Source organism: Carcharhinus amblyrhynchos, chromosome 8 (genome assembly GCF_965287045.1).
Source record: "Carcharhinus amblyrhynchos chromosome 8, sCarAmb.v2.hapA, whole genome shotgun sequence".
Lineage (NCBI taxonomy): Eukaryota > Metazoa > Chordata > Chondrichthyes > Carcharhiniformes > Carcharhinidae > Carcharhinus > Carcharhinus amblyrhynchos.
Window position 1 is genome coordinate 54,322,819 of NC_137331.1, and position 24,328 is coordinate 54,347,146.

Below are 24,328 nucleotides of genomic sequence, written 5' to 3' on the forward strand. Positions count from 1 at the left end.
TTCTGCTGCCATATCCTAACTCGCACCCCCCATTCATCCAGCACCACTCTCCTTGCTGAACTGAGCCAACGTGAAAATTTTTATCCCAATTTTCAAATCCTTCCATGGCCTCACTGTTCTTGATCTTGTAAACATTTTCAGCCTGAGTGTTGCTTTTCTTCAATTCTGGCCTCTTGTGGTCTCCTACCTCCTTCACCTCTCCAGCTCTTAAGCTTTGGAATTTCTTTCCAAAAAAGGGTTTCTTATAAACAATCAAGTGGTTTGTTAGGCCATGCAATGTGGTATTTGAGTCAATCACTTGACGTGGGATTGGAGACAAGTATATGTCAGACCTGTAGGAAGATAAGTTTACTTTCACAAAATACATCAATGGAAGGTTGAGTTATGACAATCCAGTAGCTTTCAAGGATATAGTTCTGCCTATAAATTAGCATTTATAGAGCTCAATTTTACAATTTGCTGTTAAGACTCTCAACTTCTGGCCTGCCATGATCTCTACATTGTCATCACAGTAAAATGGCCAGATTATAAATTATAGGTATGTTTAGTGCAGAAAATTACACAAGTACCCTTACCTTCTCCAATTCCTTTGGCTCTGCAGACACAAATCTTATAATGCCATTAATGCAGAGTGGCCCACCTAATCCTGCCAGGTCACCTATAACCTTTAAAACTGCTGCCATCAAGAAAGGTCCCCCAAAAGCCTTGAAATAAACTTTTCCAAGATCTCGTGATCCTGCTGTTCCTGAAGATTTATTTTCTTCCTAAAATTAATAAAAATCATTCAGATCAAGCATCATTTTCCCTTATAAAAGTACACACAATTATCTAGATTCTAAGGACTTTGTAGAAACTTACTTACCTTTTGCTTATCATAATACATCTTCAATGAATCAAAATTTTTCAGTGCAGTTTCTTCCTAAAAGAAGAAAATACAACTAGTTACGTGGCTTTTGGTCACGTTGGGTGCTGTAGGAACGTTGACCAGGGAGGACCACAAGAACCTTTGGTTCTTCACTAAACAGCTTTCACTAAATGGGTTTTCTTACACCCGCCAGAACAGAAAGATAAGATTTCTGTTTAATGCCAAATGATTGTTCCTCTGGCAATGCAATACTCAGTAAAAAGTCTGACAACACCAGGTTTTAGTCCAACCGATTTATTTGATAGTAAACGCACAAGCTTTCGGGTTAGTCCCTTCATCAGGTGAATAGTCAATAGTCAAGGGACTAACCCGAAAGCTTGTGCGTTTACTATCAAATAAATCGGTCGGACTAAAACCTGGTGTTGTCAGACTTTTTACTGTGTTTACCCCAGTCCAACGCCGGCACATCCACATCAATGCAATACTCAGCATTACATATAAAGGCCTGGAGTGGGTTTGAACCCATAAACTTTTGACTCAAAAGTGGAAGCAAAGACTTTTATTTTTGTAATAATCTGATTTATACAGTCAACTTCACGTGAGAAAATACAAATTAATTTGGATTAATTTGGGATGTACTCTCTGCTTTTGAATAAATCAGCATAGATTCTTGTGACTTAGTCGATAACAGCACACATGATACTTGGTGTTTAGACTGCCAAGACCATGGTTACACATTCAGGAAAAACAGCCTTTAGACAAGGCACCAAAAAGTGGCAATGGACCCATACTCAAAGCTTACAGGGTTGGGAGCATCGAATATAATCAAAAAAATTACCATCAAATACTCAAAGTTGCCAGATAGAAAGAATATGTGCATAACATCCTTACAGATGCTACAACACCTGCTGAGATTTTCTAGCATTTTCTCTTTTGGTTTCAGATTCCAACATCCACGTAATTTGCTTTTATCTCAAAATTTCAATTTTTTTTGTTTTAAATGCGCCAAGATTTACATTTTTATTAATAGAATTCCTTATACGCATCTAAAAGAATAATGCATTCAAATGGTGGCGCCAACAAAATTATCAGCCAAATAGATTAATAACATTTAGAATTGAAAGACTGAAATTGACCTTAGCTCACTGGGTTAGAAAGGACGACAAACGGACAGAAAGTACCTCAACTTGGAATTACATTTTGTCACCAACTCAAATAGAATTGAAAAAGTTATCAACTGTTTTTACATCAGATGTACATAATTCCATTTGTGTATTATGCATGCATCTTTCTAGGAAGTCCACACTTTAACAAATACTAAGTAATATACAACCTGAGGGAGTTCTCCTAGATCTTCCATCTTAACTGGTTCCTGGTAGCCACTTTTCAAAAGCCATGAAATCCACCTGCGCAATAAAACAGAAGGCATTGTTGTAATGAGAACAAACATGATGGCTAACTTACATGAAGAACACTCTCACAAACATTAAATTAGGTAAACAACTAGTTATGTGGCTTTTGGTCATGTTGGCTGCTGTAGGAATGTTGACCAGGGAGAACCACAAGAACCTTTTGTTCTTTACTAAAGAGTTCGACTGGGTTTTCATACACTCGCCAGAACAGAAAGATAAGATTTCTGTTAAATGCCAAATGATTGTTCCTCTGGCAATGCAATACGCACTCAGCATTACATATAAAGGCCTGGAGTGGGTTTTGAACCCATAAACTTCTGACTCAAAAGTGGAAGCAAAGGAATTTATTTTTGTAATAATCTGATTTATACAGTCAACCTCAAGTGAGAAAATACAAATTAATTTGGCTCAATTTGGGATGTACTCTCTGCTTTTGAATAAATCAGCATAGAATCTTGTGATTTAGTAGATAACAGAACACATGATATTTGCTGAAATGTCACAGGTTCAGTCGCTACTGAATTAGCTGCAATTTGGTCCCAGGGCTCCCTAGACCAGAGAGGATAAAAAATAGCCAATCGTCCTGATCTTTATCCCATGCACAGCATGTGGACAATAGGTGAGAAGAGGATTTAGCTTAACTGGAAGACTCTTCTCAATTAGATAGTGTGCAATATTTACAGTCTAGACTTACACATACATTGTGACCACTGGGACCAAATACGAGAAAGTTGTCATCGATTACAACTGCAGCATGAAACAGCACCTTCAGGAGATCAGAAAAAAACTGGAACTCAAGTGAAAAGAAAAAAAACTCTACACAGAGGTGACTTTTCCCACCATGTTTTAGACATTTTGGCAAAAAAATGAAAGGACAGGTCCCACGATCGTCAGCAAATTTAAAAAAAAGCGAACGCCCACCCTCTCTGGCATTTCTTTCTCACAATTCTTCTCCCCCATCACCATCACAGAATGCCCCTGCATGTGCATACTGCAGCACTGCTCAGGCAAAGTCTGATAGCACTGCACCCAGACAGTGCCAGCATGCTACCCAGGCATAACCCACTCCACCCAGGGGCCGTACTCGCCTTCAGCAAGTTCCGCTCATCAAGTGCACGTTGTGGGGAACCTGTTGTGATTCACTTCGATATATGAATGGACGATTTCTATTATGTTATTGGTGAGGACGGGGATAGTCGCAACAGGAAATCCCATCAGTATAAAAGGGGTGGCACAATGACAAGCACTACTGCCTCACTGTCAGAGGCCTGTGTTCAATTCCAGCCTTGGTGATTGTCTGTGTGGAGTTTGCACATTCTTCCCATGCCTGCATGAGTTTCCTCTAGGTACTCTGGTTTCATCCTACAGTCCAAAAATGTGCAGGTTAGGTGGATTGGCCATGCTTCTACATACTCGATACAAAGGGACAATGTTAGATGGATTAGCCATGGAAACTGTAGAAAGATAGGGTGGGGAATAGGGATACTTTGTCAGAGAGTCGGTGCAGACTTGATTGGTTGAATGGCCTCTTCTGCTCTATACGAATTCTATGATTTAATTTTGGGACTCCTGCACTATTCTCTGTCCCCTCTGAAAACAGGAGCAGAAATCCCCTCCCCAGCCCCTGCCCCTTCACCCCAAAATATGCCCGACTTGAAAGTATACAAAATGTAGGCAATGTACAGAACAAAAACCTGGAATTAAACAAATTAAGCTAGTACTTTTATCCTAAACACACAGCTTTTTTCCATTTAGATTTTCCACTTTTTGTGGAGGTGTTGGCTTTTAATGCTGAAGCTATGCTGGACAAAAGTGTGAGGTGATTCACTTTGGTAAGAGTAACAGCAGTACAGAATATAGGGCTAATGGAAGGACTCTGAGTAGTGTTTACAAGCAGAGAGATCTCAGTGTACATGTGCATCGCTCCCTGAAAGTTGGCACCCAGGTTGATAAGAAGGCGTACGGTGTGTTAGCTTTTATTGGTAGAGGGATTGAATTTCGGAGCCGTGAGGTCATGTTACAACTGTACAAAACTCTGGTGCGGCCGCACTTGGAATATTGTGTACAGTTCTGGTCGCCGCATTATAAGAAGGATGTGGAGGTTTACCAGGATGTTGCCTGGTATGGTGGGAAGGTCTTATGAGGAAAGGCTGAGGGGCTTGAGGTTATTTTCATTAGAGAGAAGAAGGTTACGAGGTAACCTAATTGAGGCATACAAGATGATCAAAGGATTGGATAGGGTGGACAGCGAGAGCCTTTTTCCTCGGATGGTGATGGCTAACACGAGAGGACATAGCTTTAAATTAAGGGGTGGTAGTTATAGGACGGATGTCAGAGGTAGGTTCTTTACTCAGAGGGTAGTAAGGGCGTGGATGCCCTGCCTGCAGCAGTTGTGGACTCACCAACTTTAAGGTCATTCAAATGGTCAGTGGATAGGCATATGGATAACGTTGGAATAGTTTAGGTTAGAGGGTCATTAGATTGGTTCCACTGGTCGGCGCAACATCGAGGGCCGAAGGGCCTGTACTGCGCTGTAATGTTCTATGTTCTAAATCTAAACACTGATAACAACCAATGGTACAGAAATAAAGTTGGTTAAGAAACTGGAAAGTTGGGAAGTGACAGAAAGTGAATTTTACTGGATGACACATTGTTGCACAAATGGGCAGAATTTTCATTTCTGAAAGTCATGGCGGGAGTCAGAAATTTCCAGGTTCATCATGCTGCCTTCGGGGGAAAAGTGCCTGCAAAGGCAGATATTTGTTCTAGGTATGGATGCTAGCTGGGGTGGGGCCCACCTCAGTAAATAACAGTTTAGAGGCAGACACAGGTGAAGCAGCAACACTCTGAAAGCTCATGCTACCAAATAAACCTGTTGGACTTCAACCTGGTTTTATGAGATGTCTTACTGTAACATAGGAAATATAGGGGGCAATCCTACAATTGTGCTGAATTTGCGCGAAAACAGGTCTAGATCATGACTGTTTCTTCAGTACGACTTCAGAACTGAATCTCCCCACGCTATGCAATGCAGAAATCACAATCGTGAATATTAGAAACATGGGGGGTAGGAGCAGAGTCTATTCACACCTGAGTCTGACAGCTCCAAAACTCTGTGCATGCTCAGTGGCCCCGATCTGTCAGTCTCCCCATTTACTGACCAGCTCAGTCGCTGGCCAGCCCGGGACCACAACAGTGCTGCCCTTCCAGCAGCCCCTCCCCTCCAACGTCTCAAGCCAGCCCTGAACTCCCCTCCACCCTGGAGCACCCCAATTTCCAGCTCACCATCCCCCCACCGCCCTCACCCTGGCAGACTGCCCCCTGGGTCAGATCCCCTCCCAGGGTAGACACTTCCCCTCACCGTAGACCCCCCACCGGGAGGCAGATGCCCCCCTGCAGATCACCACGCCCCCCCAGCCCACCCCAAGCACTGGCCTCCCTCCAGCCCAGACTGATCCCCGTGCAGAGTGGCAGCGGGACCCCTCACTCCCAATCACCCTTGGGCTCCACCCACAAATGGCCCTGCTCCCCAGCACTGCCTGATGCCAGGTGGGCAGTGCCAAAGTGCCCCCTGGCCACGGCAATACCAGGGTGCCCAAGAGGAGCCCCAATTACTCTCCCTTCACTCCAGCAGAGTCTTCCGCTAGTGCCCCGAACGTGGGGAGCTACTTTAAATCCCGCCAGAATGAAGTACTCCTGGCGGTGGCGGGTGGGGGTTGCTATTGGGCCCGGCAAGTCCCGTGCCAGGCCCAATAACCACATGCAAACTACATTTAAAATACATTTAAAGCAGATTCAAATGACTTACCTCTCTTCCCGCCAGTTTCCAGCGCAGTCCCAACTGCAACTGTTCTCCGGCTCTGGGAGACGCACATGCATTGGGAACACATGCGCAAATCCCATGAAATGGCCGATGTGATTCTCCCGACTGGACCCGCCAGAAAATTTGCAGGTCGCAATGAGAGAAAACCCAAAATGGTTTAAAAGTGTTGCTGTGAAAAACTGCTCCAAAATGATAAGCTAAAATAAACCTAAAATTTTCCTCGAAAGTGATGCTGGTGGTATTTTTGTGACCTCTAAATCACTTTAATTACTCTTTGCCTTCCTAGATTATTGAATCCCAGTCAAATTATAACATGTTCCCAAATTCTTATCCCTTCAGATAAATGATGGAAAATTGCAATTTCAGAATCCAGAAATATATTTAACACAACAAACTGTGATTTTGAATACCTAAGAGGTTGTGTCACTGTTGTAATTCAGGGAGAGGACAGCTGATTTGTTGTTTGTTGGACCTTGCTTTGCACAATAGAATCACAGAAACCCTAAAGTGCAGAAGGAGGCCATTCGGCCATGAGCCTGTACAGTCAACAATCCCATCCAAGCCCTATCCCCATAACCCCACATACTTACCCTGCTAAACCCCCGGCACTAAAGGGAAATTTTTCATAGTCAATCAACCTAACCCACACATCTTTGGATGACATGCCTGATTAGATCATCTATTTTGGTTATGTTGGTTGAAGGATAAATTGATTGGAGAATATCAATGCTTGTCTTTGAATATGGTAACAGAACTGAAACATTGCACCTCCAAGAGTGGCGGTGACATTTGGTATCACACTGAAATGCCAGCCTGGATTACATACTCATTGGACGGAATTTTACTGACATGATCGCCCAAAGTTCACATGATCCTGCCCAACGCCAACGGAGAATGTTGTTCTCTGAGCCTCACTTGTCCCCGGAATCAGGGCTGGCGTGCCAGTAAAATTCTGGCCAATGTCTTTGGAGTGGGATTTCAACCCACAACTGCTGACCGAGAGACAAGAATGCCAATTTCTAGCCAAGATTACACATTAAATAACTAAAATGCAACATTAAAAGAAACTGAAGAGGATTTTTTTAAATCAGATTTTTAAAATTTCTCTCCACTATTCTGGAATAACTTTGAACTAAATTCATTATAAAAACGGTCTTCACATTTTGTTTACAACCTTCAGAGGATTATATTTAACATCAGCTATTATTAAATTGTAGACAACAAATTTATTTAGATAATGTCACGTTTCCTTACGTGTATGTAATCTGTGACAAAATATTGACATAACCTTGGTGAAATTTTTTTTCTGGATCTTGTAGTTCTAACGGTGGGATGTCTCTGGAATACCCTGGGCAGAAGTAACCCTAAAATAAATAAATTATGTATTAGTTCAGCATAGAACATGACAATTTGAAACAAATTTGGTCATATTGCAATCATACACAAACTAATTTCAATTTTTTTGCAATAATGGCCCATAACTTCTGTGTAGTGGCAATCAGAAATCACCTGCTCCTGTTTACTTACCTAGAAATGTAGCTAATCTGTTCTCACCCAACCTTCCAACTCAAGCCGGGTGAGTATGGTGTAGTGCAACTTGTTCTTGAGACCTTCTGTTGAGGGCAATGGAGAAATAAGGAAGCCAAGTCTCTTTTTGTAGCAGTTGCTGTAAAGCAGTTAAATTTAAAGGTCTAGCGACTTTGTCCCTAGCGTATTTTGAAGTAGAATCTTAATCATAAGAACTAGCTGAATGAGTAGGCAATTCAGCCTCTCCAGCCATTTAATACAATCATGGCCGATCTCGTCTCTGCCTGAACTCCAATCACCTGCATACCCTTACTAATTAAAATCTATTCACTTCTGCCCTAAATTTACTCAAAGTCCCCTATTCACCATGCTCTAGGGTAGTGAATTTCAAACTCATGACCCTTTGAGAGAAGTAATTTCTCCTCATGTCTATTTTAAATCTACTCCCCTTATCCTAAAACTATATACTCTTGTTCTAGAGTTCATTCTTCTAAACTCCTGGGAGTATAGGCCTAAACTGCCCAATCTCTCTTCTTAAGTCAAACCCTTGTCTTTGGAATCAATCTAGTGAACCGCCTCCAACGCAACTACATCCCTCAAGTAAGGGGATCAAAACTGTGCAGTCTCCCTATAGCTTTGTACCATAGCAGCAATACTTCATGACTTTTAAATTCTAAATGCCATGTTCCATTTGCCTTCATTATTACCCATGAATCCCTCGGATATGATGCCCTGGAGCTCATAAGTTATGGGTCAATATATTTAGAAATCTGACCATTCATAAAACACTAATGTTGAGAAGTCAGTTACCCAAAAATCATTTCAAAATATTCAGACCAAAATCGGTTCTTCTTCTCTCAACACCTTCTGCAGTCAAGACTGTCAAATATTTCTTCCATGAAAAAGTGAATTATGTGCATGTAAGTACAAGAATCCATCTAATCACATACAATATACCTTTTATTTATATAGCAATTTAACAGCAAGGAAACAAAACAAAACCATTACAATTTCTATATTCAGTCAATTTATAAAGACCTCAAGGAAAATTGCATAAAATACAATCAAGTTCTTGCATTGGTGAGCAATTTTCTAATGAAATCCACATATACCAAATTATAATATCCTCAATATTGTTTTCGTGGGGCAGCACTCACAGCACTAGGCACCCAGGTTCAACTCCCGGCTTGGGTCACTGTCTATGTGGAGTTTGCACATTCTCTGTGACTGAATGGGTTTCCTTCTGGTGCTCCCGTTTCCTCCCTCAGTCTGGTGAGGTACATTGACCCGAACAGGTGCCGGACACTGGAGACTAGGGGATTTTCACAGTAACTTCATTGCAGTGTTAATGTAAGCCTTACTCGTGACACTAATAAATAAACTTTTTAAAAAAGTAAATGGGCCAGCTGATCTAAAATTTTTACTTTTACTAACCCAAGTTCAAGCAGGATTTAATATGAACTAATATGATTATGCCCACTGAGTGGTGTAAAGTAACTTAATGTAATACAAGATGTTTAATAATAATCTGGATTTGAAAAAGTTTTTTGTTTTAATAAGTATTTAAGGACTTACCTTTTTAAAAAATATGCCGAGTTCCAGAATGAGAAAGGATCCATAGATTGAAACCATGATACAAACAAGAAGAAAAGTCAAATCACTGATGATGAACTTCTGTGAATACAGCTGATACATCTTAAATATATTAATGCTAAAGGCAGCAGGCCAGTGGAAGATAAAGAGCACCAAAAACATAGGTGCATTTGCACTTTCAGCTACATCATAATAAATGATTGAAAGAAGACAAGAGGCTAGTTGTGCTGCATCTGGTATATAAATAAATGGTCTGTCAAACTTTGTGTACAACTGTGACAAAATACCATCTCCTAAACAACAGGCAGATATAAAGATGTAGAAGAATGCTAATATCCATCGAATAGTATGCCATGGAAAATGGATCCAGCCTCTCAAGCCACTATCAATATGAAACGTTGTAATGGAACTCCTCCTGCACTTAATCACAATAAGGCCAACAAGAGAAAAAAGCACAAATCCCAGATGTACAAGGAGGTTTACACCTTCTGTGAAACAGATTTCTTCAATGAAAGACTCTTCATTTGGTTTCAGGCTATTATTTTTGTTGGCAAGGCCACAGAATACAAGAAAAGCATCTTCCATCCTGATTATTTCTTTCGGTATCCATCAATTGCACTTCTTGCAGTGTAGCATCATCTTTCATGTAACTTGGCTTAACCTGTGAAAAGAAGAAGAAAATGATTAACTGAATGTTGGCACATATTGCATTTTAGTTTCCTTATAATTGGAACCTTTTATTTACTGTTCAAGGGAAATATGGTCTCAGTGATTTTATCATCTTCAATTAAATCACTCACTTTATTTCTGAGTTATTTTGTAACCCTTAGTGGTTTGTGGTTGGACAGCCTTCCAGTAAGTAGAGTATCTTTTTAATACCAAGAACGAAAGTTAAACAAGGTCACTGAAGACTCACACATTCATTCAACAAAACAGTTTTAAACAGGAACTGACTCAGCTCTAATTGCACCATTCTGAATTCTTAAGGAAAAACAACAATCTGAATGTGGCTTTTTTCACTACATGAAATTAGATGTATCATACAATAAAACAATGACGATCTTAGAATCACTCACAATAACTAGAAACAAAAATGCTGAATATAATGAAGAGAATGATATCCACTTTGGAGTTCTCCACAGTTCTGTGGTGATCTTTCATTCTTTCACTATATGACTCAGTGCTCAGTGTTCATGTCTAAACTAACCTGTGGCTATACAAGATAAAAAGTTCTGACTAACCTCAAAGGCCTTAGTTTGAACAGAAAAGGATGCGGAGTTTGAAGTTTACATGACTCACAATTCAGTATAGGAAACTTAAAGAAACTTTTGCCATTGCTTTTGGGTTAGGAAGTGCAAAGAAGCAAACTATTATTAAAATATGCGGGAGTTCCACATCCACTACCTCAGTATCGCACATCAGCTGTTAAGTTAAATTTATGAATGAAAAAGTTCACAGTCATACATGCAATAGTGGTTTCAGCCATAGAATGTACACAATAGTCAATGACTGGAACAAAGGAAGTATTATATTTTATATGGTAACAGAATTCAAGGAGTAGATACTATTATGTTTATGGAACTTCACAACATTTCATTTTATAAAAGGAAAGCAGGGTTAAGAGTCAGTACAGAAGGGATCTCATGATGTTGTGAAATGCATGTGCAAATTTCAATGGCTCATCATATCGATCAGGGTTCCAAAACTGTGGGTCAGAGTCGTGGGATGAGATTCTACAGTCATGAACTTCAAGACAGCAATGGCGGCTGTGAAGCTCAATAAACTGTGAAGTCCCTTTAAATGTTTGTGTCTTTTTTCTGTTGGTGAGCAAGGCTTAAATAATCTGTTCACTGAGGCCTGAATGCTTTTACAACCACTGCCAGTAAAAAGATGGCTTTTTTTTTAGGGCAAATCCATATGTTTTACCTACACCCATCAAGCACTCACTCCCAAACTCTCTAAACCTTATTCCTACCACAACATATCACTTTACACATTTCTACATTAAATTTAATTTGCCCATTCCACTAGCCTATGTATTCTCGAAATCTATCATTATGCTCCTCACAATTTACTAAAGCTTCAAATTTTGTGTAATCTAAAAAAAATTTAATTGGGCTGTGCATATCCAAGTCTAGGTCACAGATACAGAGACAGGGACAGTGAGAATGGAAAAGGAAAGAGTGAGAGACACAGACAGACAGAGGGAAAGGAGAGAGAGGAGAGAGAAGCACACACAGACAGACACACTGAGTTAGGAGAGAGAAGTAGCATGGGAAAGGGGTCACACACACATATACACACACACACACACACACACACACACAGTTGAAAGGGTGAGTGAGAGGTATAGAGACAGAGTGGGAAAGATGAGAGGGACAAGACAAAGACAGAGACGGAAAGGAGAGATCATTCAAGATCATAAGGTAGGACACAATGGCCTATCATTTCAGCTGAAGCAAGTCTAAAGTTTGGACGGGTTATCCTGAATGTGGCAACTGTGATTCACAACATGCCACAGTACAAAAAACCACTAATGGCAAAAGAGATCCCAGAGGAGTACAAAGGTGTGTTTACAGGGATGGGATATCTACCAGGAGAATACAATTTAGAAGTAGATAAGATTGTAAGACCAATTCAGCATCTACTGAGAAGAGCTCCAGCTACCCTCCAGTCCAGCCTAAAAGACAAGATGTGAGCTGGAAAAGAGAGGAGTATTTAAAAAAAAAAGTGACACCTCCTACAGACTGGGTCAGGAGCATGGTATCAGTTAAAATACCTGGAAAGCTACGAGTATTCTTAGACCCAAAGGATCTAAATAAAACACTGGAGATCTTACTACTCCATACCACCTATCAAAGGAATTTTGCTACATCTTGCCAAGGCAAAAATCTTCACTGCCCTGGCTGCGAAGGATGGTTACTGGCAAGTGAAGCTGGATGAAAGCAGTTTTCTAATGATGGTCTGGATGCTGTTGGGAAGATATAGATGGCTGTGCGTGTTGACTGGTATTTCCATGGCTCCATAAGAGTATCAATGCAGACAACTTGAAGTAGTCAATGATCTTCCCAGAGTGGAAACCATGGTGGCTGATATACTAGCGTATGGATGCAGAGACACAGTGGAGGAGGCTGCAGCAAACCAGGCTCAGAATATACTCCAATTGCTGGAGATAGCTCATTTAGACAGATCTGAAGAAAAACAAATTGCAACTAAAGATGCCTGAAGTATATAGATCATGTATTGACAGCAAAAGGTCTTCACCTGGATCCTGACTGGGTGAGAGCTGTAGCAGCAATACAGCAACCAACAGATATGAAAACAGTGCAATGATTTGTTGGATTTGTGAACTAATTTGCTTTTTTTTTTGCTTAATTTGACAGCTGAGTGTGAACCATTACACAAACTCACTGCTAAAGATGTGCTCTGGTACTGGGGGATGGAGAAATAAATGGCTGTCATTAAAATCAAACAACTAGTGATAATAATGACAGAAGTACTATGATGTCAGTGAAAGTCTGGAAGAATGTATTCTAGCAGGGAAAACCAGTTATATTTGCATCTAGGGCATCAACTCAAATGAAATGAAGCTATAGTCAGTTTGAGAAAGAGTGTTTAGCCATTGTCTCTCCCAAACAGCTACTGATGAAACTGCTCCCAAAGTCAAATAGTGGAGTCTAACCACAAGTCCCTTCAAAGTATTTTTCACAAATAGCTACCATCTGCTCCAAACTAGCTACAAACATGTTACTAAGATATGATCTGGACATGGCATACATACGAGGGAAACAGATGTACACTGAGAGCAATGCTCCCACTAAGGATGTTAAGAAGGCTACAGCAGAATGCGACATCCAGATTCAATATGCAGCCTTGACCTGGAAGTCATCAACATTGCACCACATTATGTCTGACAAACAAAGGCCTTGGTCAAATCAAGCAAATTACCCAACAAGATGCAAACAAGAAGCATTGATGAAAGCGATGAAAGGATGGCCTGAGAGCATCATGGATGCACGTGTGGCCATAGAACATATTGCACATAGCAAGACAAACAGACAGCCCAAAGATGGCATCTTGTACAAAGGTTATAGAGTAATCATTTCCAAGGGGATGAGGAAAGATGCTGAAGTGTATCCATGCAAGCAATCAAGGTATTGAACTAACTCTGAGAAAGGCAAGAGATCTGGTGCTATGTAACGAGGCGGGTAGAATTAGGGACCTTGCAGTGAAGGATCGTCTTGGAGAGAGTGATCATTGCATGGTGGAGTTTCTGTTGCAGATGGAGGAGGAGAAAGTGGGTTCCCGGACACGCGTCCTTTGTTTGAATAGAGGGGAGTATGGTAGGATGAGAGAAGAATTGGCGAATGTGGACTGGGGGAGCGCGTTGGAAGGTAGGTCTGCTGAGGAGCAGTGGAGGATCTTTAAGGAGATCTTTCTTGGTGCTCAGCAGAAATTTATTCCGATGGTCAAAAAGGACAGTAGGAGGAGAGGTAATAAGCCGTGGGTAACGAAGGAGCTGAAGGAAAGTGTTAAATTAAAAGCGGAGGAATTTAGAGTAGCTAAGAGCAGTGGGCGAGAAGAGGATTGGGAAAGGTTTAAATGTCAACAAAGATTGACAAAGAAGTTGATAAAGGAGGGTAGGAGAAGCTATGAAGCTGGGCTAGCACTTAATATAAAAAAGGATAGCAAGAGTTTTTATAAATATATAAAAAGGAAGAGGCTGGCTAGGGTGAACGTTGGTCCTTTAGAGGATGAGAAAGGGGAGCTAGTGGTAGGGGATGGGGATACGGCTAAGGTCTTGAATAACTTTTTTGTTTCTGTCTTCACGGAGGAGGACGTGAATAATTTGCCGGGTGTTAGCGATGGAAAGGTGGTAGGACTGGAGGGTCTTAATGACATTACTGTTACTAGAGAGGTGGTGCTCGACAGACTGGAGGGGCTGATTGTGGACAAGTCCCCAGGACCGGATGGAATGCATCCGAGGGTTCTGAAAGAAATGGCGGAGGTTATAGTGGATGCCTTGGTGGTTATTTTCCAGACGTCGCTGGATTCCGGGGAAGTGCCGGAAGATTGGAAAACGGCTAATGTTACGCCGTTGTTTAAGAAGGGTGCCAGGCAAAAGGCGGGGAATTATAGGCCGGTTAGTTTAACGTCTGTGGTAGGTAAAATGTTAGAATCCGTCATTAAGGAGGAAATTGCGAGGCATCTTGAAGGGAATTGCTTGATAGGGCAGACGCAACACAGTTTCATTAAAGGGAAGTCGTGTCTGACAAATTTACTGGAGTTCTATGAGGATGTGTCCAGGGCAGTGGATAGAGGAGAGCCGGTGGATGTGGTCTTTCTGGATTTTCAGAAGGCGTTTGACAAGGTACCTCACAAGAGGTTATTGCAGAAGGTCAGGGGACATGGAGTTGGGGGTAGGGTGTTAGCGTGGATAGAGGATTGGTTGTCAAATAGGAGGCAGAGAGTGGGGGTCAATGGGTGCTATTCGGATTGGCGGTTGGTGACTAGTGGGGTGCCCCAGGGGTCGGTGCTGGGGCCTCAGCTATTTACCATTTATATAGATGATCTGGAGGAGGGAACCGAGTGCAGGGTGTCGAAATTTGCTGATGACACCAAGATTGGGGGAAAGGCAAATTGTGCGGAGGGTGTGGAGAGTCTGCAGAAGGATCTAGATAGGCTGGGCGAATGGGCCAGGAAATGGCAAATGGAATTTAATGTTGGCAAGTGTGAGGTGGTCCACTTTGGTAGGAAGAATGGTAGGAAGGACTATTACTTACGTGGCGAAAAACTGCAGCAGGCGACGGTGCAGAGGGACCTCGGGGTCCTTGTGCATGAGTTGCAAAAACCCAGCTTGCAGGTGCAGCAGGTGGTCAGGAAGGCGAATGGGATGCTGGCCTTCATAGCGAGGGGGATTGAATATAAAAGTAGGGAGGTCTTGCTGAAGCTGTATAGGGCATTGGTGAGGCCGCAGCTGGAGTACTGTGTGCAGTTTTGGGCGCTGCACCTGCGCAAGGATATTTTGGCCCTGGAGGGAGTGCAGAGGAGGTTTACTCGGCTGATACCGGAGTTGAGGGGATTGAGCTATGAGGAGAGCTCAATAAACTAGGCTTGTACTCGTTAGAGTTTAGAAGAATGAGGGGAGATCTCATTGAGACGTATAAGATGATGAATGGGATGGATAGGATAGAGGTGGAGAGACTCTTCCCGCTCAAAAAAGACAGTAGGACTAGGGGGCACAGCCTCAAGATAAAGGGGAGGCGGTTTAGAACGGAGTTGAGGAGGAACTTCTTCACTCAAAGGGTGGTGAATCTCTGGAATTCTCTGCCTGTTGAAGTGGTGGAGGCTGCCTCGCTAAATATTTTTAAGAAGCGGGTTGATGGGTTCTTGATAAGAGAGGGGATTAAGGGTTATGGGGAGAGGGCGGGAAAGTGGAACTGAGCCACGAGAGATCAGCCATGATCTTATTGAATGGCGGGGCAGGCTCGAAGGGCTAGATGGCCTACTCCTGCTCCTATTTCTTGTGTTCTTATGTGCTTTATTGTCTAAACATGGGCACTGAAATTAAAGACCACATTTGCCAGCGTGGTGTGTACAAAGAGCATCAAGCTAAACAAGCTCAAAAGCCATTGGTGACACATGACATCCCACACAGACCATGGATGAATTTGGGAGCTGACCTTACATTTTGGCAGAAACTGATTATCTAGTCATTACTATTTCTGACTACATTATCCATATTAGCTACTTCACCCACTCCTCCTACCTCAACCCTCAAGCAAAATACAGAGTTAAGTGTACATTCTACTTGTTTTAAACAATTTATTCAGCAAATGTCCCTTAAATATATTTTAAAAATAGATTTGTCTTTGACTCTTTACACCTGTTGAATTTTAAGATGGTTGGAATCGATCTAATTGACTCCCATTATAAAATGACCATCTTTTGTGATTTTGCTGTTTCTGAGATTCTGCAGGAACAAAAACCCAGGGAAAGGCACGACTACACTAACATGTGGTAAACTCTTGGCTGCCCTCTGAAACGGTCTAACAGGCCATTCAGTTCAAGGGAATTAAGGATGGACAAAAAATATTATACAAACACAGGAACATCACATCCCTTAAAAGAATTAAAAAGCTAATTAGGAACTTCCAGCTCACCATATCCTGGGAAAGGAAACCAAAATCTCAAAGTTTCCCATCTTTGCAATTCACTTACAGTAAATAATTTCACAAGCCTGCTGCAATCCTTTACAGTAATTTGTGAAACTGAAAGCATCCAATAGGATAAGAACATGCCCAAACAATCTTTTAAATTGTCTTGCTCAAAAACTTATGCATTCATGGCTGGTTAGCTATAAACAGATTATTCTTATGTATTCAATATTAAATATTGAAAACATTTCAATTGACACAAGATTTTGGTCCTGGCACAGGAAGACTTTAATTTTTTGAGAAAAACTTAAAACAAACATTTCTCCACATGCAATGGCTTTTCAAAAACCAAGAAATTACAGCCCAGGTCATCATTGACCCTGCCAGGTAAAAATTAAGATATTCAGGAAGCATCTTTCTGAAATTTGTCACTGTGCATTTAGTTGGACTATATTCACTCCAATATTTTTTAAAAGCCCTTTGCTAAATCAATAAGTTAATTGGTGCAGACTTGCTTTATTCGTCAGGCCAGGTTTATATCTAGTTTCAAGTTCTGAAAGCATTTGAGCTACTGATGAAAATTAATTTAAAAAACTGAGTTATTAGTTCAGTAATGAACAAGACCTTTGCTTCAAGTTCATAGCCTGAATATTGCTGAGTTGGTCAATCCAGAAGTGATGTGCAATTTGCGCCAGGCAGGCACTGGGTTTGTGGCGAGATTTCACACTGGCTGGCCATTTAAGGCCACCCACAACATCAAACGGCCCCCTTAACTGGTCAGGACATCCACAGTGGCCAGGTGGGGAGATGATCATGTGCTGAGTCCAATGATGATCTACTGAGGGCTTTAAAAAGTTAGCAGCTCCTGAAGCGTGGCTGCTTTTAGGGAAGACCTGACCTTGTCTACTCAGACCCGATGGAGGTCTGCTACTGGTGGGAGGGCAAGTCCTTTGGGCACTGCTCCTGTTTTTTGCCTGGGAATACTGGTAGAGGTGGTCAGTGCCAGGTGGGATATTTTGATGCACAGAGTGGTAGCAGGCGGCCAACCTCCAAATGAGTCCTAGACCCTGAGCAGTCTCTTGACATCAGAGGTCAAGCACCTATCAAATGCACGTTTCGCACTGTTAGGGACCAGATCAGATACTCCAAGATATAGTATGAAGTCAGCCTAGGCCCCAACTTTTTTGACTTTGGCATTAGGGTGAGCATAAGATGTTTTGTTTCAAGTATGATTCAATTGGCCCACTAGGAAGCTAAACCCACAAACTTCATTTTTAACTACACTGTAAAATATAAAAAGAATTAGCATTGGAAATACTTAAACATGACAAGGTATAATTCTTAACAGCTAACGATCTCTATAGTTCCAATGTAAACATTATCCTCAGATACAAGTCCCTCTTCAGAATCAGTACAAAACAGATATACTGACATGGGTGCTATGTTTAGAACCTTTTAAAGCCTCTGGACAGAAAGACGCCTGGCTTCTGGCTCTCATACAGAAACCTTCAGAGAAAGATCCACACCCAAAGTTCCAGCTCCTAACAGCAGACTCTCAGAGAAAGGCTCATTTCCTGGCAGATCCCACTCTCAAAATCCAAAAAGAGACAGAAAGTGATCTCTCTCTAAAGATCCCAAGCAGCAAATCAAACTGGGTATTTCTCTGTGAGCCTAGCCCAGCCTAGGCACATGACCTTGGCAATCAACCTAATCATGACCTACTCTGAAAAGTCCCATGAAAAACACTAAAAATAACAACTCTGCATTAGTTCAGATAAAAATAAACATTCCAGTAATTAGAACCAAGTCCAAAGATGTGCAGGTTATGTTGATTGGCCATGCTAAATTGACCCTAGTGTCAGGCGGATTAGTAGAGTAAATATGAGTTTACAGAAATAGGGTCTGGGTGGGATAGTGTTGGATGCAGACTTGATGGGCCGAATAGTCTCCTCCTGCACAAAGGATTTTATGATTCTATGACTAATTACGTCGCTGTAGTAACAGTGGCTGCATATACAGACAAAACAGCATCAATACTTTGAACAGCCTGCTAAAAATCCTGCACAAGATACAAATACATTTCTTAAAGGCACAGTATAGTCACAACACCCTTACTTGGAACCAGGCACCAGCACAGATTCAAACTTCTCAGTGGGGATGTGCAGGAACATCTGGTGGAAATTGCATGCCATAGAGAAATCCATGCAGAGTTTGAGCATTGCACTGACTGCGCACTAAGCACATAGCCTTCTCCATTGTGGAAGTGGTGACTTTCACAGAAAGGCAGCTTCAAAAACAGAATCGGGGTTCCTGGGCTGCATCTGAACCTGTAAGCCCTCACACCGGCAATGACCTTCCAAGGTTATTGCCATTGGGAAAATAAATGAGCACCTACTCACTGCTAGGTGCCTGTCCATCAACAGAAAGCAACAAGGTCCACACTGACTTCAAGCTGGCTCCCCTGATCAGTCCAGGTATCTGACTCTCATCTTCTGGAAACCAATTGTCCTCTCTATCACTATCCTTGTGGAGCAATGACTTCTATTATAGATATCCTCTGCTTCTGTTCTTAGGTTCCAGAGAGACAGCATTAGCCAGCTTTTTGGTGAATAGTCCTTGTAACATGGCAGCCATCCATACAGCCGAGTTGCATCGACAGATCCACTTGGTATCTGCCAGTGTGAGGGGATGTAGGCATCATGGGTGCTGCCAGAGTACCTTGTATACACTTGCAGAATCTGTATCTTATGGTCACAAACTAGCTGCACATTTATGGCATGCAAGTCCTCCCAATTCACAAAGATACCTGTGAATTGGGAAAGATACTTCAACTGGTTCAGCCATGGTGCTGAGGTGGTCATTGGTGCAATCAATGGCACCCTGGAAGTAGTGGGACCCTGAAATCACAGCAAAGCCTCTGGCTCACTCAGCTTGACTGGCCTTGTTTATCTGGCAATGAATAAATGTCACGATCCACCTGAAAAGAGCTTCAGGGACAAGCTTGGCACAATTGTGGCCAGTAGATTGGGACATACTGCACAGAATTCCCACTGACCCATGAAAAGGGTTAGAGGCATAGAAATTGTGAGCAATGTGACATTTAGAGCCATTGACATGCAGTAGCCATCCACACAATTGGCCCAATCATCTGATATGGAGGTTGCAGTCTCCCAGGAGCCTTCATCAATACTGTATCTCTGACATCTTGAGGTATCTGGATCACTAACTATACACTCTGGCAGCAGAGGAGTGACATCTTCTGTAATTACTTCTTCCTTGGACTGCTTAGTGGCTCTGCGACTCCTCAGACTCTCTTCCCACAAGTGGACACTGCCCACTGCCTCCTCTCCCTTCTGTCTCAGTCTTCCTCCTCAGAGGAGATTCCATCAGTGCAGTAGACAATTCCCATTATCAGAGAAACAGAAGACTGTGAAGTGACCCAAAGCATAAGTCCTCCAGGAACATTGGAGGCACCAATGGGCCTTGAAATGAAGGCTAGCAATGCAAAGACCGAAGCAAAAAAATAGATAAGGCTGCCAAGTTTCACTAAACAACCTCAAGCTCCTCATTATTCACAATAGCAATGTTCTAGACTCTTTTATCCTGCCGTTGGATGACAATCTAAATATCAGATACTTCAACTGCGTGAAATAGCACAGGCAACATAAAATGTTGCTAAATTGATGATTTAAGAACATAAGAACATAAGAAATAGGAGCAAGAGTAGGCCATCTAGCCCTTTGAGCCTGCCCCACCATTCAATAAGATCATGGCTGATCTGTCGTGGCTCAGTTCCACATTCCCACCCTCTCCCCATAACCCTTAATCCCCTTGCCTATCAAAAACCTATCAACCCGCGTCTTAAAAATATTGAGCAAGGCAGCCTCCACCACTTCAACGGGGAGAGAATTCCAGAGATTCACCACCCTTTGAGTGAAGAAGTTCCTCCTCAACTCCGTTCTAAACCGCCCCCCCTTTATCCTGAGGCTGTGCCCTCTAGTCCTACTGTCCTTTCTGAGTGGGAAGAGCCTCTCCACCTCTATCCTATCCATCCCATTCAACATGTTATACGTCTCAATGAGATCACCCCTCATTCTTCTAAACTCTAACGAGTACAAGCCTAGTTTATTCAGCCTCTCCTCATAGTTCAACCCCCTCAACTCCGGAATCAGCCTAGTAAACCTCCTCTGCACTCCCTCCAAGGCCAAAATATCCTTGCGTAAGTGCGGCGACCAAAACTGCACACAGTACTCCAGCTGCGGCCTCACCAGTGCCCTATACAGCTGTAGCAAGACCTCCCTACTTTTATATTCAATCCCCCTCGCTATGAAGGCCAGCATCCCATTCGCCTTCTTGACCACCTGCTGCACATGCAGGCTGGGTTTTTGTGACTCATGCACAAGGACCCTGAGGTCCATCTGCACCGTCGCATGCTGCAGTTTTTCGCCACATAAGTAATTGTCCTTCCTACCATTATTCCTACCAAAGTGGACAGCCTCACATTTGCCAACATTAAATTCCGTTTGCCAGTTCCTGGCCCATTCGCCCAGTCTATCTAGATCCTTCTGCAGACTCTCCACACCCTCCGCACAATTTGCCTGCCCACCAATCTTGGTGTCATCAGCAAATTTCGACACCATACACTCGGTTCCCTCCTCCAGATCATCTATATAAATGGTGAATAGCTGAGGCCCCAGCGCCGACCCCTGGGGCACTCCACTAGTCACCAACCGCCAATCCGAATAGCACCCATTGACCCCCACTCTCTGCCTTCTATTTGACAGCCAATCCTCTATCCACGCTAACACCCTACCCCCAACTCTATGCCCCCTGATCTTCTGCAATAACCTGTGAGGCACCTTGTCAAACGCCTTCTGAAAATCAAGAAAGACCACATCCACCGGCTCTCCTCTATCCACCGCCCTAGACACATCCTCATAGAACTCCATTAAATTCGACAGACCTGACTTCCCCTTAATGAAACCGTGCTGCGTCTACTCTACCAAACAATTCTCAAGATGCCTCGCTATTTTCTCCTTGATCACGGATTCTAACATTTTTCCTACAACAGATGTTAAACTAACCGGCCTATAATTCCCCACCTTTTGCCTGCCACCCTTCTTAAACAACGGCGTAACATTAGCCGTTTTCCAATCTTCCGGCACTTCCCCGGAATCCGGCGACGTTTGGAAAATAATCACCAAGGCATCCACTATCACCGCCGCCATTTCCTTCAGAACCCTTGGATGCATTCCATCCGGTCCTGGGGACTTGTCCACAATCAGTCCCTCCAGTCTGTCGAGCACCGCCTCTCTAGTAACAATAATGTCATTCAGGGCCTCCACTCCTACCATCTTTCCATCGCTAACACCCGGCAAATTATTCACGTCCTCCTCCGTGAAGACCGAAACAAAAGAGTTATTCAGGGCCTCAGCCATTTCCCCATCCCCTACCACTACGTCCCCCCTCTCATCCTCTAAGGGTCCAACGTTCACCCTAGCCAGCCTCTTCCTTTTTATGTATTTATAAAAACTCTTGCTATCCTTTTTTATATTAAGCGCTAGCCCAGCTTCATAGTTTATCCTACCCTTCTTTATCAACTTCTTTGTCATTCTTTGTTGACATTTAAACCTCTCCCAATCCTCTTCTCACCCACTACTCTTAGCTACTCTAAACGCATCCGCTTTTAATTTAACACTTTCCTTCACCTCCTTCGTTATCCACGGCTAATTATCTCTCCTCCTACGATCCTTTTTAACCACCAGAATAAATTTCTGCTGAGCACCAAGAAAGATCTCCTTAAAGATCCTCCACTGTTCCTCAGCAGACCTACCTTCCAACGCACTCCCCCAATCAACATTCGCCAATTCCTCTCTCATCCTACCATACTCCCCTCTGTTCAAACAAAGGACACATGTCCGGGAACCCACTTTCTCCTCCTCCATCTGCATCAGAAACTCCACCATACAATGATCACTCTTCCTAAGAGGATCCTTCACCACAAGGTCCATAATTCTACCCGCCTCATTACATAACACCAGATCCAAGATACTCTACTGCCACCACTGAAAATATCAATTGCAATATATTTTATCAAGTATGGCTTTTTATTTTTACAGTTAAAACTGAAGAGGTAATAATTTTTGACAACCTATGTATTTATTGCATTTTCTGTTCTTGAAGGGATATCACAGAAAAAAGTGCGGTGTATTTTGAACTTTGATTAATTGATTTCTAGATCATGAAATCACTAAGTTCCAAAAAAATGCCCATGAGACTCTGGGAATTAATAGCTAAAAAGTAAAGGATAAGCAGAAAATTAATTGCAATAGGTGAAACCAGCCTGTATTATTTCAGTTTTGCAGTTCAGAAGACTGGGAATTCAAATGTGACAGCTCTGTTAAAGAAAGGAGAAGACAAGCAGGAAACCATAGGCCAGCTCCATTTAACATCTGTCACTAGGAAAATGCTAGATCTATTATTAAGGACATAGCAGTAGGGGATTTAGAAAATTATAATTCAATCATGAAGTGTCAACATGGTTTTATGTAAGTGAAATAACGTTTGACAAATGTATTAGTGTTCTTTGAGGATATAAACGAATAGGCTGAATATAAAAGAACCAGTAAATATGGTTTATTTGGATTTCCAAAAGACATTCAATAAGGTGCCATATAAAAAGTTGAGGGCTTATGATTGGGATGTGGAGTCAATATGTAGATCAAGCTGATAGAGGACTGGCTAACAGGAAAGAGTTGGGATAAATGGGTCACTGAGATTAGCAAACTGTAACTAGCAGGGTGCAACAGGGATCAATGCTGCGCTTTAACTATTTACAATCTTTAATAAAGAACTGGAAAAAGGATAGTGTATTGTAACTGAATTTGCTGCTGATACAAATTAGGTGGGAAAGCAAATTAGGATAAAGACACAAATGGGGAAGTGTACTTTTATGCAATATTTGGAGGTGACGTAGGTACACCCTCAAAGATATTAGGAAGGTAGTTCCAGGATTTAAATTAGAAAAAGCATAAATGATAAATCTTAGGTTGTCAGAGCCATTTAATGTTTCTTTTTTCTACATGTGCTTTCAGGCAGTGATTAACAATAGGCACCCAATCATGTTTAGGAGTTGCCATTAATGGGTTTTAAATGCCCAAATGGTGGAGGATTACAAAATGACACACGGCTTCTTATACCAATATTAACTCACTTATAATCCATACAACTGCACCTAGAATTTGAGCCAAAGTTGAAAATGAAAAAGAAATAAGTCTGTACTTTGTTTTTATTTGTCCTCAAGTAGACAACATTGAAAAAACTAAATTTATCCCTCAACAACCGTAAATGAACTGAGGATTTCAGCCTCCCCCTGCTGTATTACTTATGCCAATTGTATTGCCAAAATGAGTCAAGGTCCTGGATATTCTTAACGATGACAATAAGTGGGCAGAAACATACGGCCAAGTCAGAATGATGCAAGACTGGAGGGGATTATGCAGGTGATGGTATGGCTACTCATATGGTATGTTGCTGCAGTGTACTATGTCAATCGTATATATTGCAGCCAGTTGATAATTGCGAGCAGACTGATAAGGCGATAATCAATCTTGCTGCTCTCTTCCTCCCTTTGTGCTGGTTTATGGTATCTCACTGCTCTCTCTCCTTTTGTCCCGTTTTATGGTCTCGCGGCTCTCTTCTTTTGTCCTGTTTTATGGTGTCTCACTATTCTCTTCCCCTCAAGTTCATTTATAGTGTTTCACTGCTCTATCTCCCCTTGCATCCTTTTACAATGTCACACTGTTCTCTCTTCCCGGCATTCTTTATGTTGTCTCCAACCTATGAGCCACACTATCTTTATAAAACTCCATAAAATTTCGGGGCACTTGCTACATACAATAAAGCAAACATTTAAAATAGTTAATAAAAACAGAAAATGTTGTAAATATTC

The 24,328-nt window shown here is 42.1% G+C and overlaps 1 protein-coding gene across 6 annotated transcripts in view; it reads right to left on the reverse strand.

The window, feature by feature from the left end:
- LOC145346612 (ATP-binding cassette sub-family C member 8-like) overlaps positions 1-24,328 on the reverse strand; it is a 212,764-nt gene that overhangs the window by 177,468 nt on the left and 10,968 nt on the right. For all 6 annotated transcript variants that reach the window (XM_080194086.1, XM_080194087.1, XM_080194084.1 and 3 more), the window contains 5 exons: positions 9,203-9,881; positions 7,355-7,464; positions 2,199-2,271; positions 863-919; positions 576-764 (listed from right to left, as the gene is read on the reverse strand). In XM_080194086.1, coding sequence (XP_080050212.1) covers positions 576-764; positions 863-919; positions 2,199-2,271; positions 7,355-7,464; positions 9,203-9,805 — 1,032 coding nt within the window. In that variant the 5' untranslated portion in view covers positions 9,806-9,881. The remainder of the gene's footprint in view (positions 1-575; positions 765-862; positions 920-2,198; positions 2,272-7,354; positions 7,465-9,202; positions 9,882-24,328) is intronic.